The sequence below is a fragment of the Boleophthalmus pectinirostris genome, unplaced genomic scaffold (assembly GCF_026225935.1).
Source record: "Boleophthalmus pectinirostris isolate CB_2022bp ecotype Guang Dong unplaced genomic scaffold, ASM2622593v1 HiC_scaffold_3, whole genome shotgun sequence".
Lineage (NCBI taxonomy): Eukaryota > Metazoa > Chordata > Actinopteri > Gobiiformes > Gobiidae > Boleophthalmus > Boleophthalmus pectinirostris.
In genome coordinates, this window is record NW_026571299.1 from 18,583,124 (window position 1) to 18,596,617 (window position 13,494).

A 13,494-nucleotide genomic window follows, 5' to 3' on the forward strand; every position below is an offset into this window, starting at 1 on the left:
TATATGGTCTGTCAAAATAATTACTGTATCTGCTCATCGTTCAATACAGGAAAATTTGTTTACAGTGTTTTTTAGGGGTCAGTATTTTTCTTTGTAATTGTGAGGAATTGTGTGTTATGTTTTGTATTATCATAAGATTTGAGCTAAAGGGGGTTGAATAATTGACATTTATGACTCATTATAGATATTAAATACGTATTTGAGTATTTCTTTTATGCAGTTTATTTATCGTAGCTAGTATTTTTAATGATATTATATGTTTACAAAAGGATTTGCGTAATTTAACTGCTTTAGAGTTGGTGTATTAGTGTATAAGTGATATGAACTGATATGAAAATGAAAATCCCTAGCAAGACCATTATATTTTTCTTAAGCTGAAGTAAAGATCATAAATTAACATTTCACTTTTATTAAAAAATGTATGTTAATAGCATTAATTTATCAGGTTTATCAAAAATAGAAAGACTCCCGCACTCTGTATAACTTGGAAAAATTTTCTTTATATAAACTTAGACTTAGACAAACTTTATTGATCTACAAGGGAAATTATTTGGACACAGTAGCTCACGCATCACAATATAATATAATAACAAAGAGCAAAAATATAAATGGTAATAAATTCTAAATAAGTAGCAAAACAGATAGCAAGAGACAGTTGTCAATTAAAACATAATTTTACAAACGTAAATGTACAAGTTAAAATAAAATAAAATCACAGCTTTATACTAGAGGTCATAGGAAGACAGTGCAGCAGTGATATGATGATTGACAGGACATAGGCTCATCATACATAAAAGTGAGTTGTTGTACAGTGGAACAGTGTTTTGGCAACTAGATCTTCATTAGACAAGAAAAAAGTTGCTGAAATGTTGCTCCAAGATCACTTTTTGCAAGTTTGACCGAGTGTGGGAGTCTTTCTGTTTTTTTTTTTTATTTTAATGAGCATTATGCGTTCCCTATGTAAGGCTTCAGAAAAACATTGTGCGAAGCAACCTTTTTATCTTAAATTTTTTCAGGTAAAATGATTTGTTGCATGATTGTCTGATCTGATGATACAGCCTTATTTAAAACTTGCAATTTCTCTTCTATTTCCATTTTTCTCATTATAGTCCATGGGCCAGGCGCCAAAATTTGACATATTGGTGGCTCTCAAGGTGGCAAGGGGCTATCAGTGATTTTTGAAAAGTTCCATATCTAAGCTTTATATTTTGCTGTGATAGACTTTTCTGAGTTTCAGCGGTATCACAGTTTCAGCTTTTGAAGTGTGTTACTCTGTTCAAAAAACACATCAGATGCACCAAGGACAAAGTGGGGATGACACATGGGCACACAGAGAGACTGGGGTAGTGCTGGTGAAATATCTTTGCCAAATTTCGACCAATTTTGCAGCCTATAACGATATTGGAACTGATATATCGCCCATCCCTACTATCAGTGGTATAGCGTAGTTTCAACTTTATTGTTTACTTGATATTTTTCTATTAAATCACATTTAAAAATGTGTATATTATGTATAATTTAGTCTTAGAAAATTGTTACCTCTTCAAAAACATACATGAAGTTGTGTTTTGTTTCATTTACACATATTCGAGTAATCTGTTATTGTTAGTGGGTCTACATCTCCAAAGCTCAAAATGGTCTGTTCCACTTTGTGATGTCATGTAGTTGTAGTTTTCAAATTAACAACTACTCCTTACCTTTTGTTCAGTTGAAATGGGCACTTTCAGAGCTGAAATTATTCTAATAATTCTAGTGAAGGTGTATGGACTTTAAAAACACAGTGGAGCACATTTTGAATTACTACATGATATCACAAAGTAGAACAGAGTGCTTTGTGTTTGAGAGAAGAGCTTAAATATGCAGGGTTTGTGTGTTAAACGTGTATGAATGAAACAAAACACAACTCCAGGGATTTTTGTGATGAGGAAACAACATTAGAACAGATCAGAGCGCAAGAAGAGCATAATATTTACATCTTCAAAAACGTTTTGTGTTTTCAGTTGGAAGCGTTCTACTCGATTTTCACCACGGAGCAGCAGGACCATGTGAAGAGTGTGGAGTACCTGCGCAGTAACTTCAGGCCCATTCAGAGTCTGGACAGCCGTATGGTGTACAAGTCTGCTGTGAAGGATGCATGGCTACCTGAACTGACTGACAACAGCGGGCCCCTGGGAACTGAGGCCTCCAAAGGTAAATGTGAGAGACGTGGCAATTTTCTGTTATTTTGACATGGGAATTTTCAGGGGGTTCTTGATATGGGAATTTTCAATGTTTTTTGACATGGGAATTTTTGGGGTTTTTCTACATGGGAATTTTCAGTTATTTTGACATGATTGACAGACAGAGAAGTGATTAATTAATTTACAGTTATGCATTAGGGCAGGGTATCATTAAGAAAATACAATACACACCTCGATACACAGGCCATGATATGATACGTCTTTCGATACAGGGCACTTTCAACTCACTTCGATTCGATGCAATATATTTCACATCGATTTGATACGGTTCAGTAAAAAAACAAAGGCTAAATAAATCATGGCTCTAATGCTAAAAGTCTTAATTAAACCACTAAGTGTGTGCAAAGTTTATATGAAAAACATTCCTTTTACTCATCAAAACAGTCTGGGCATGTATTGCATAAACAAGTTTGCTATCTCAAGTTTGCTGCTACAAAATAATTTTGTAAAATATACAAAACAAAAAAAAACTTTTGGCAATGTATTGACACAGCAGCTCACGATATTGATACTGTATCACCAAATTAAACTATACGATATACTGTGATTGCAATTTGTGCACACCCCATTATACCTGATTAAACTGATTGACTGATTGTTTGATGACACTTCAGTTCTTAACAGTACCAGTAGTGGAGAGCAGGGGAGCCATTGTGACTCTGTTTTAACTTTGTGTGGTTTCTTAATAAATATCCCTTATGAAAAAGATAACCTAAATCATCTTCTGTACCTAAAGATCTGCAACATCAGTGAGCAAAAACATCATCAAATATACAAGCTTTGATCTGGGTGTTCAAATATATCAAAAAAATGTAAAATGTGGCTGTAACTTGCTTGAAAATTCATACTTTGCAGCTGATGTCGTCAACATTCCCTGGGAGTGTGATGCTTGAGTTTGAAGACTGCTCTGTCTGAGGCTTGTTAGACTTGAATCTTTACTTTAACACAGTCTGACGAGAAAGAGTTGGTTTAGTTGGAACTACTACAGGTGGGTTTATTTGTGCTGTTAAACAAGTCTCTCGGGCTTAAAGTGACATTCACAGGCTACCGAGCATTAGCCAGCAGTTTTTCATTTAGTCACTCTCATCATTTTGTTGAAAATCAAACACTTAAAAAGAGTCATGAACCCTTATAATGGTCACAAGCAGCAAATGATAGTTTAAATCTATTTAGTATTTGTTTTTTATTGCGTTTTTAGATGATCTTAACACATTTTTGATAGTGTTTGCTAATCTGTGCATTGTTTCTTCATGGTAACTGCTGAACATTCCACCATAGAGATACACAAAGAACACCCCCAACATGATGTCATTCTAAAGTATCAATATTGGCATGATCTTCAGATTCTAGGATGTGACCATACTCGCAGATGGGGATCAAGATCTACTTTTCCCTGTTGATAATATAGTACTTCACCTTGAAATATCTAAAAGGTGAATTCACAAAAGTTGAGGCTGATCGTTTCTATTAGAGACCAGACCATATAACTCAGTATATTACATGCATAAATAGCATTTTTATTCATTTTCCTTGATGTTTCTACTATTATTGGCCTGGAATGTTATTATGTTAGGATGTAATCTGAAACTTAGCAATTCTATGTTCTGAAAAAGTATCATGCAACTATAGCCTTGTGAATCTTAATAACAAAACATAAGGAACACTGAGTTCAAATTTTTCATAATGCACAGAGAGATTGGAATAGCAATTTGTGCCTATGTACGACCCTGAAAGCCTGTACACAGATAAAGGCTTGACTTATTTGTGAGAAAAAAAAAAACATTCTCTAAATAAGAGGAACGAAGGACAAGGTTGCTTAGCATATACTAAACAATATTTCTCTGTATTTTTAATACAGATAGATCAGTCTGGTCCCCACATCCTCCGTTACATTAGGAGTCCAACCAAACATGGCATGATTGTGCAATCATCGGCCATCTATTATTTACAACTCTCACATCAGATGAGTTTAGTTGATTGTTTATTGATTCTGCAGAAATATGCGCTTTTTTCAGTCCCCTGTGATATTTTTTTATTTCTTTTTTCCTCATAAGCAGCCATATTTGTTTTGATACGGACAGATCATACAGATCCCTGATTGGCTAATCCTCCTGTCAATCATGCCCATCTGAAAACTGGGTGATTCTTACATTTCCATTAATTATTGGAGAAGTGAGTATTCTGGATCCCAGACAAGATAGATACATATATATAGATAACACAGGTGGTCACACTAATGCATCTGAAGCCAGTTATCGTCAAAAATAAATTACAATTTGAGTAATGAAAATCCATGTTATTATAAAAAAAAAAACCGGTGCTGTCACTGGTGGCATTTGGTAAAGTGAATAAATGAAGGTTGGACGCAGCAGTGCCTATGTGTGTGTGAGTGTGTGAGTGTGTGTGTGAGTGTGTGAGTGTGTGTGTGAGTGTGTGTGAGTGTGTGTGTGTGTGTACAACTCTCCGAGCGAACTCCCCGACCATAAGGCAGTAGGAGGCTCACCAGTCTGCACACTGCTCCCTCATTACCTCTCTCTGTATGTGCGTGTATATGTGTGTGTCTGCGCTTGTGTGAGTGTGTCTGTGTGTGTTTGTGTGTGTGCGTATGTGCATATGTGTGGTCATGTAGCATCTGTGCTGTGTCAACTGTCCTCCTAGCCCCCCCTCCCCAACCCATCTTTTCCACTATAGACACTTCCATATGGTCCAGGCAGCACCTATGTCCCTCTTCTCCATTGATGCACTGTTCATGTGTGGGTGCACGGGTGGGTGGGTGTGTGTGTAGCTGGCATCGGGTCCCTGTCTTCTGCTGTATGCTCTGGGTGTCCTTGGGTGCTGCAGTGGGACATGTTTGTTGTAAGCAGATCCGTAAAGGTTGGCACAGAAAATGGAGAAAAAAGAACGACAGATGGAAGAAGAAGCACAAGAATTAGAGCTGAAGAAACCTTGGTTAGAGTTGGCTTAAGGCAGACAACCTGACCTTTATTCGTGGTTTAAACTTCCTGTTTACTGGTGCCATTTTGAGCACTTTCACATGTCAAAAGATATATTTTGGGTGACATTTTATAGCTGCTGATTAATACCCTAACCCCTTAATTAAGAAGTAACTAAGCTTAATTAATGGCCTACCACAACTTCTTATTTACTAAATTATTCTTAGCTATTAATAAACAATTTGCTCATTATGAATCAAGTTTTTCTTTGTTTTATTAAGGCTAATTAAAGGTCCTATATTACACAGACTTGACTCTTGTGAGCTTTAATTCATGTTAAAATGCTGTTCCCACAACCAAAACAAACCTGGAATTGTGTTTTGTTTAACCCTTTATTATTAGTCTGTCTACATCTCCAAAGCTTAAATTTTTCTGTTCCATCGTGTGAAATCATGAAGCGGTAGTTTTCAAGTTTACAGCTGCTTTTTAACCTTTTGTTCAGTGGAGATTGGGAATTCAAGGGCTGAAATTACTCAAATGATTCCAGTGAAGGTTTATGGAGTTTAAAAACACAGTGGGGCACTTCCTATGACTGAAACACAACACAAAACAACTCCAGGTATGTTTCTGATGAGGAAACAACATTATAACATAGAAAATAGTGTATTATAGGGGTGAAGGTGTGAAACTATATTTTGTTTTGAATTGTTAGTTACTATAAAAACTGTGGTAATTTCATCACTGAATAACATGAATAGGAAAGTGTGCAAATAGTACTTTTATATAGCCCTACCTTTGGTCCAAATTGAGCATCATCATTGTATTGTGACAGTAGGGATCAATTAGAAACAACTGCGTACCTCTGAGACCTGTCCTACTAATAGAACACAATCAAAAACAAAATTGTGTTAAATGGTGAAGTCAGATGTGGAAGTGCAGAAAAATTTAAGAGACTGATTTAGGAAAAAAATAATAGGAAAACGAAAAAATAAAACTCTTCTTTAGTTACTCTGACTCTGTACTCCAATTGATCAGACATTAGAATGGTTGTCATAGCAGTTAACCATTCAAATCAACCAAACAAAAATGGCATTCATAGCTGAAAAAGTAATATGACAGCAACCCATTAATAAATAACATTAAAAACATGAAGGGTGAGTGAATAACTGGGTCAAATAAAAAGTAGCGCAGGTGCTCTTCGAGGATCTAGAGGGAGAGTAGACTAGAAAGAAAAAGAAGATCTGACTTACAATAAAAAGTCCTTTATTTAGGCAAAGTGGATATACCGACATGTGATACGAGTGGACAAGAAATAATTAACTCTATCACTATATTTTTATACAGAAACTAGATGGCACAGAGTTTGAATACGCTTCATTTGCTGCCCACACACTGTTGCGGTCTCTGTGTTGGACCTTTGGGGTGATGTGGGGGCCTATAACAGCTTTACAGAACCATGTAGTGTTCACAAGCACATTGAACAGCACTGTCCGAGAGCCCCTCAATACAGGGCCCTTATGACAGTGAGAGCGACTTTATTATAAAACAATGCTCAGTACGTCCTTGGGTCCAATACTCTAAATGAGGATATGCAAAATACACACTTAGATTCTAATGTTACACCATTGCAGTCGATTCAAAGTATTTTCTATGCAGTTCACAGCATAGAGTGGATTTAAGGTCTGATATAATTATTTGTGGATGTAACAAAGTAAAAATGTGTCTTTCCCCAGTACAGATATATTGTAAAACAGCTCTTAGGTTCAACATGAGTCCGCTGTATACTGTCTGCATCTTATCACAAAGCATTTTTATCTGCCACGAACTATGGCGCAATGCTGGTGCACTATTAGCATGCTAGTTGTTGTCAGCATTGCAGTAGCAGCAGAACTCCACTCCTGGCCTTTGAAAGTTGTGAAACGTTCTGATAAAGTAAACCAGGACCTCTGCACACAGTTTAAATTTAACAGATTCTGCTTTTCACTTTTTAATACAGGAAAAATCTTTTATTGTATTCTATGAAGATAATGATTATGGCAGACATGGTGATGATGGTTCTTGGGCTTTGTACTCTTCTCTAGGGTTGTCAGAAATTGATATCTATTGATAATAAAACTAGTATTAAAACTAGATACCAAAGCAAATGACTAGTTTTCCGATCTCTGTACAAAGGCAGTAAACATGAGTTTGAGATACTAATTTGAGAAGCTGTCGGAAAAAAGGGCAATGTAGAAAGAAGGAAAATGAGGGAGGAGCATAAAAAAGAAATGAGATGAGAGGGTGGTGGTAGGGAGAGGAAGAGGTATCAAATATGGCCCTGAATGACTGAATTCTAGACTCACTGTCAATCCTTTTGTTTTATGTTCATATGTGGTAGCTTACAGTTTATCAAAGACATGTGGTTAGACTTAGATGAACTTTATTGATCCACAAGGGAAATTATTTAGACAAATAGACAAAAGAGTAAAAAATATAAATGGTAACAATAAATTTGAAACATGGGGTTAGGGTTAGGATTTAATATACATAATATGTATGTACACGTAAAAATAAAATATAGAAATACAGTAATACAAAATATATCTGGACTATTTTGCAGCATAAACAGTGTGTGGGTGCAGTACGAAGATACTAAAGAGCACTCTATGTCTTGGAAGATGGTAGTTATAGCTCCCTTGGACACTTCGCCTTTTTTCCCCAGAACAGTAAAATAGACATGATATATTTTTGCTTTCTACAACTTATCCAAGAGAATCCAGCTCACAGTTCACACGTTCCACAGATGTGATAAAGACACAGCTAAACCACCCACACAGTCAGATTCAGATTGAAATTAGAAGGTGTTGTGTAAACATCCCCTGTTTGCTCACACCCCTGTTACTGAATGTCACTGAATCTGAATATATACTTAAGCATTCAGAGTGACCCTATATTCTATCACTGTATACCTGTATTACACAGATTTTTTTGTACAATGCAACTTTGGTCCACTGATCCGAAGGTTTTTGGTTCAAATCCTGCTTTTGACATAAACATCACTGGTAGAGCGATCAGATCCACTGACCCACAGGTTGACGGGGCAATTCCATCTCCCACAGATGAATGCTGTCCTTGTTCCTTATGCAACCCACCTCATCCCCAGTGTCTGCGTACCCTGGTGTATGAATGGGTGAGTGGTTCCTTGATATAAAGTGATTTGAGTGCCTTAAGGTCGAAAAGCACTATATAAAAGTGTGACCATTTACATTTGCCATCCACTTGCTTCCTTTGAGATGGTGGGGGCGACAATACAGTACCTCAATGATTTAGAAACCACAACCCAGAGGTTGCTGTATCATTGCTGTCCTGTCTGTCCTGAAAGGAATTTTATAAATCCAAAAGATTATGGTATTGCTTTGCCAGGAATGTTCCACAGAATGGCATTAAACTTGCATGCATTTATTATATTACATCTTCAGTTCATTTCTAAAAATACTTGGAAAAACATGCATTCTTACCAAAAACTGTATATATAAATGAAAATGGCTAATCCACTAGGCACTGCATTCCAGATAGGAAGTGAGCATGGGAGCTCTTCTGGCTTCATTTGCTCCACTTGATTTATATCGAAAAAGGGTCACTCCTTTCTCTGTAACTGCTGCGGTGAGCCTCGTCATTTTGGTTTTAAAATGTTTGTATTAACCTGCTTTTGTCCATAATAAATTCCTATTCCTCATATGGAAATCAGCTCCAAATCTGCTTCTATAACTGCAAGCATTGTGAGCTTCATTTGACTGGAGTCTAACACTATGGGTGATATCACACTCCCTTAGTCCACTTCTTTATATAGTCTATGATTCTTGCTCTGAGTGGATTTGACCCATCACCTTTGTGTTTCAATGAAGATAGGCTTTAATTGCCCTGCTGCTGAACATTCCAGGCAGAACAATAACGATGGCAGCCCCACTTACATTACACAGTGCACTTTTAAATACTATATTATATTATAATTCAGTTTCATGGGTTTAAGAATGATTAAGTGTGTAACGATATCCAAGTCTCATGACAGGGTATCGTCACGGTATGAACCTCACCATAAGATATTTATTGTGATATCATGGGAAAGCTCAATATACGGTGATGAGGCTCACTTTTAGGAATGTAACAATATCCAAATCTCTCGGTACGATATTTTCACGACATACATCTCACAGTACAATATTTATTGCGATATTTTGTGGAGGCTAATATGCTACTTTTTCCTCTTAAATTGCCTTGACAAGATTTAAAAGTGCTTAGAACTGTTAATTCTTCTTGTAATCTACATTGACATGGAGCAAAGGATCATGGTTGATGTAGTTCCCTCTGTCTTTTTTTAGCTATTTTTTAGCACCATAATTCTTAATTTAAGCAAATAAACTTGTAATTCGATATACTGTGAGGGCCCACAATATTATTGTGTGAACTTTGACGATACGAAATCACGATATTTTGGTTGTTACATCTCTAAGAATGATGAAAACTGTTCCCAAACAAAATATTATATTAGGATTTTGCTAATTGTGCATATTTAAGTATACTTTTCGATTTGACCTACTTTCAACACATTCACTAAGATTAAAAATGACATGTACTATAGCTATAAGCAAATAAATCACTTGAAGAAAATATGAGGATATGTTATCAATAACCACACATTTCAGCAGTGTGTCTTCCAGCCTGTTAGCTGTATGCTGCCAACTAGATCGTGCTCAGAGCAGCTCCCATCAGATGCTCCTGGTACGGTTCTTCCAGAGCTTAGGCCCACAGCCCACCCCACAATCAAGGCCCTCTCATCCATCAACTGTGGTCAACACGCCGTGGGGCCAAACATGTCCTTTCCTCCGCCAAATGGCCTCTCAGAGAGCAGAGCACTTCCACCTGTGTAAAGCCCTCCTTCCTCCCCTTCCTCCCTCTCCTCCAGGCCCCTGACTGGACCCCCCCTCCATCAGTCTCTGCCACCTCGCATGCCTCCTGTGTGTGAGTGTGGAGAGGGCCGCTTATCTCTGATGAAAGCTGGGAGAGGATCTCTTCATCACAGAGCCTTGTGTTCAGGGACTGGCCAGTTTCGCCGAGGCACAAACATGGACAGAGAGAGGCACATGTGTAGTTCTGAAGCAAAGGACAGCAGTAGAAGGGTTTAGTGTAATATAATGAGCATTGTTAAAGGGCCCATATTACGTTATTTTCTGATCTGTTATAATGTTGTTTCCTCATCCAAAATATACCCTAACACTTATATTTCAAAACATATTGACAAAATATGTAGAGTATTTACAGAATTAGATCAAAGCATTTGCATTGTATAGTTCAATTATCAGAATCTATTTAAATGGAAATAGACTTTTAGACACTTTAGTATTGTATTAGTACTGTCCATGAATTCAGCCCTTATTAATTAATTAATTTCCCATACGCTTATTTTCCTATTAGTTAGACATTTACAGACACTTTCCTATTAATACACTCCTTATTACTGCTTAATAATATGGTACTAGGCCATTTTTGTCCATGAATTGTTTTGTAGAACTATCTATTCATACATGAACTGTTAATATGCATGTCACAATACATGAATTAAGTGTGAAGAAGAGACCACTTTAGAATTGGGACCATATTTCATTTTAATTTGTGTCAAACTAGTCATTTATTAACTACGATCAAAACATAACTTTAGAATGGGGAACATATCTAGAGCTTAATGACTTAATTCATGTCTAGTTGGACTCTAATAACACCTAATAGAGAGTGTTTTATTACTCAAGAGTAAGCAAAATTTATTAAGTGCAAATAAGTAAAACCTACATTTCTTGTGCTACTAGTCCTTAACAATACACTTATTACCAAAAGCTTATTAGAATCATGATTCATGGACAAAAATGGCCTATTATCATAATAATAAGCAGGAGTGTATTAATAGGAAAGTGTTTGTAAATATCCAATGTCCAAAACTAATAGCAGAATAAGCTTATGGGGAATTAGACTTTAATAAAGGCTGAATGAATACTAATTAATGACAAATTAACCATCTACAACTATGCTAATTAGATGAAGGTAGATAGGTAGTTAGATGTTAATAAGTGTACCCTAAAATAAAGTGTTACCAGTGTCATTGTACATTTAAGGGTTTTTTTTGTTTTGTTTTTCATTGTAATAAAAAGTACTAAACTTCATGTAAATGTGGTTAGTGTGAATTACTATCCATGGGCTATAGAATGATGAAAGGTGTTGCCAATAGCTATTAAATAATTAATGAAATAGGGTTCCTCAGTACTGCCGTCGATTGAGGATTTTGCCTATAGTCCTTGTTTAAGTCTATTGTTTACTATTTGACCTACTTTCAAAACATTCACTAGATCATAAAATTAGGTGTACTATAGTTATAAGCAAATAAAACACTTGAAGTCATGTCACATTGGCATAATATGTATACTGAATTAAATCAAAGCACGCATTTGCATTTTATAGCATAGTTCAATTAACATAATCTATTTAAATGGAAATAGATCTTCACAGTACATTTAAGCATTTGTTTTTTCATTGTAATAAAAAGAGCACTAAATCAGAGTTAGTTTTATTGCCAGTAGTTCTGAAGGCTGCAACACTGAAAACAAACCCGCTAACTAGCTATTTAGCTCTCCCCTTGACAACTTCTCATTTAGGTTTCTATGAAAATTCACCAGATAATTGCATTTTTAGCAATCGTGGATACGTTTAATTTTAATTTGCATGTGTATGGCACTGTGATCTGATTGTATATTCATGTGGAGACCCCCTGGTGTCAGACAGGGCACGGCTGACTGGGCCCAGCCTGATTTAATGTGTTAAATATGGCCTGTCTGAGCAGAGGTCATTGGCTGACTCCAGCATGTGCATGTGTGAGAGACTAATGTTTTCAGTAATGCTATAGGCCACGCGGGACCCACTGCACAGGTTGTGAATAGAACAACTCTGCTGCTACTTTATGAGTGCGCTAATCAATTTGGTTTGGGGTAGGCACGTGAGCCCTAATCTCAATGAACCTGTGCTCATCATTGAATTACCTGAGGCATTTGCATAATATAATACACTGTTTGGAATAATCGTTGTGTGCCGTGTTGGTTATGCTAATGCATTGCCCCGGTAGCATTTCATAACATAGCACACAAGCTTGAGCTATTGAACCATCACAATAGTTGATAGTTCCAGTAAGATCTAAGTTTGGATTCATTGCTTTTTATCATGCTTATACTTGTGTTTACGTGACAGCACAACATTAGAATATGAGAGAATTTGCTGTTTAGCTTTCACTTTGTAGATTTAAATGTCCTGGTTTACTATCTCTGTAATTACTGGGCCTATTCACATGAAACAAAAACTGGTACAGAGTTTAGTGTCTTATCTGTCAACAAAAATGAAAGGTTAAACTATATCTATATCACAATAGCTACAGCTTAAAGACAGAGTATGTAACTAAAATAAGAGTAGGTTTGGGTTTTTGTTTGTTTGTTTGTCTTTAATTCACTGAAAAACATAGATGCTTCCTTACTTTGAGGAGGCTTGCATCTTCACAAACCTGACTCTTATTTTGCCTGGAGGAGGGCCTCTTCCTTAGCCAGACTGCTGCCACCTAGTGCCTCCACCCAATTTAATTTCTCTCCAGCGACTAGGTCAGGAATCGGAATACACTAGACGGTTCGCAAAAACCCCGGAAGTGCGAGTTCGGGCACCAGCCAATTAGCAAAGAGCCATACATTCTGTGTTGGCAACGATTCCTGAGATCAAGAATTTAAAGCCAGAACAAAGAGAATGTTTGGTGAATTTTATCAAGGGGAAAGACATTATTGCCGTTCTTCCTACAGGATTTGGTTAAAGCTTAATATACCAGTTAGCCCCGTTAGCGGCGCATTACATACATCATGACCAAATAACAGTTATTAGTTAAATGAAAAAAAGTACGTGCCTACTGTTGAACGATCAATTCTAACACTGCGAGGTCAGGACAGTTTCCACGAAGTGAAACCGGCTAATGAATCAGGTTACCTCTTCTACCTCTTCCTGCCCGTCTCTGTGGAAATGCTGTTCATTTATGAATGTCCCAAAGTATGGGACATTCATAAATCTTTCTGTTTGCATAGAACCAAAGAGTTGACTTGCAACCTCCAGAAAATTACGTACTGTACCTTTACTATATGTTATTATGGCAAGTTTGTGGAGTCAATGATCGTGTTCAAATTTGTGGGCCACGTTTGTATATTTCTTTCAATGAAGTCAAATAGTTTATAACATGAATTCAACGTATTCTAGCTGTCTCCAAAAGTACA

At 36.6% G+C, this 13,494-nt stretch overlaps 1 protein-coding gene across 1 annotated transcript in view; it reads left to right on the forward strand.

Annotated features, from left to right (window-relative positions):
- LOC110165754 (receptor-type tyrosine-protein phosphatase gamma-like) overlaps window positions 1–13,494 on the forward strand; it is a 144,093-nt gene that overhangs the window by 88,975 nt on the left and 41,624 nt on the right. Inside the window, exon 7 of the mRNA XM_055160306.1 lies at window positions 2,001–2,190. Within this exon, the coding sequence (XP_055016281.1) occupies window positions 2,001–2,190 (190 nt within the window). The remainder of the gene's footprint in view (window positions 1–2,000; window positions 2,191–13,494) is intronic.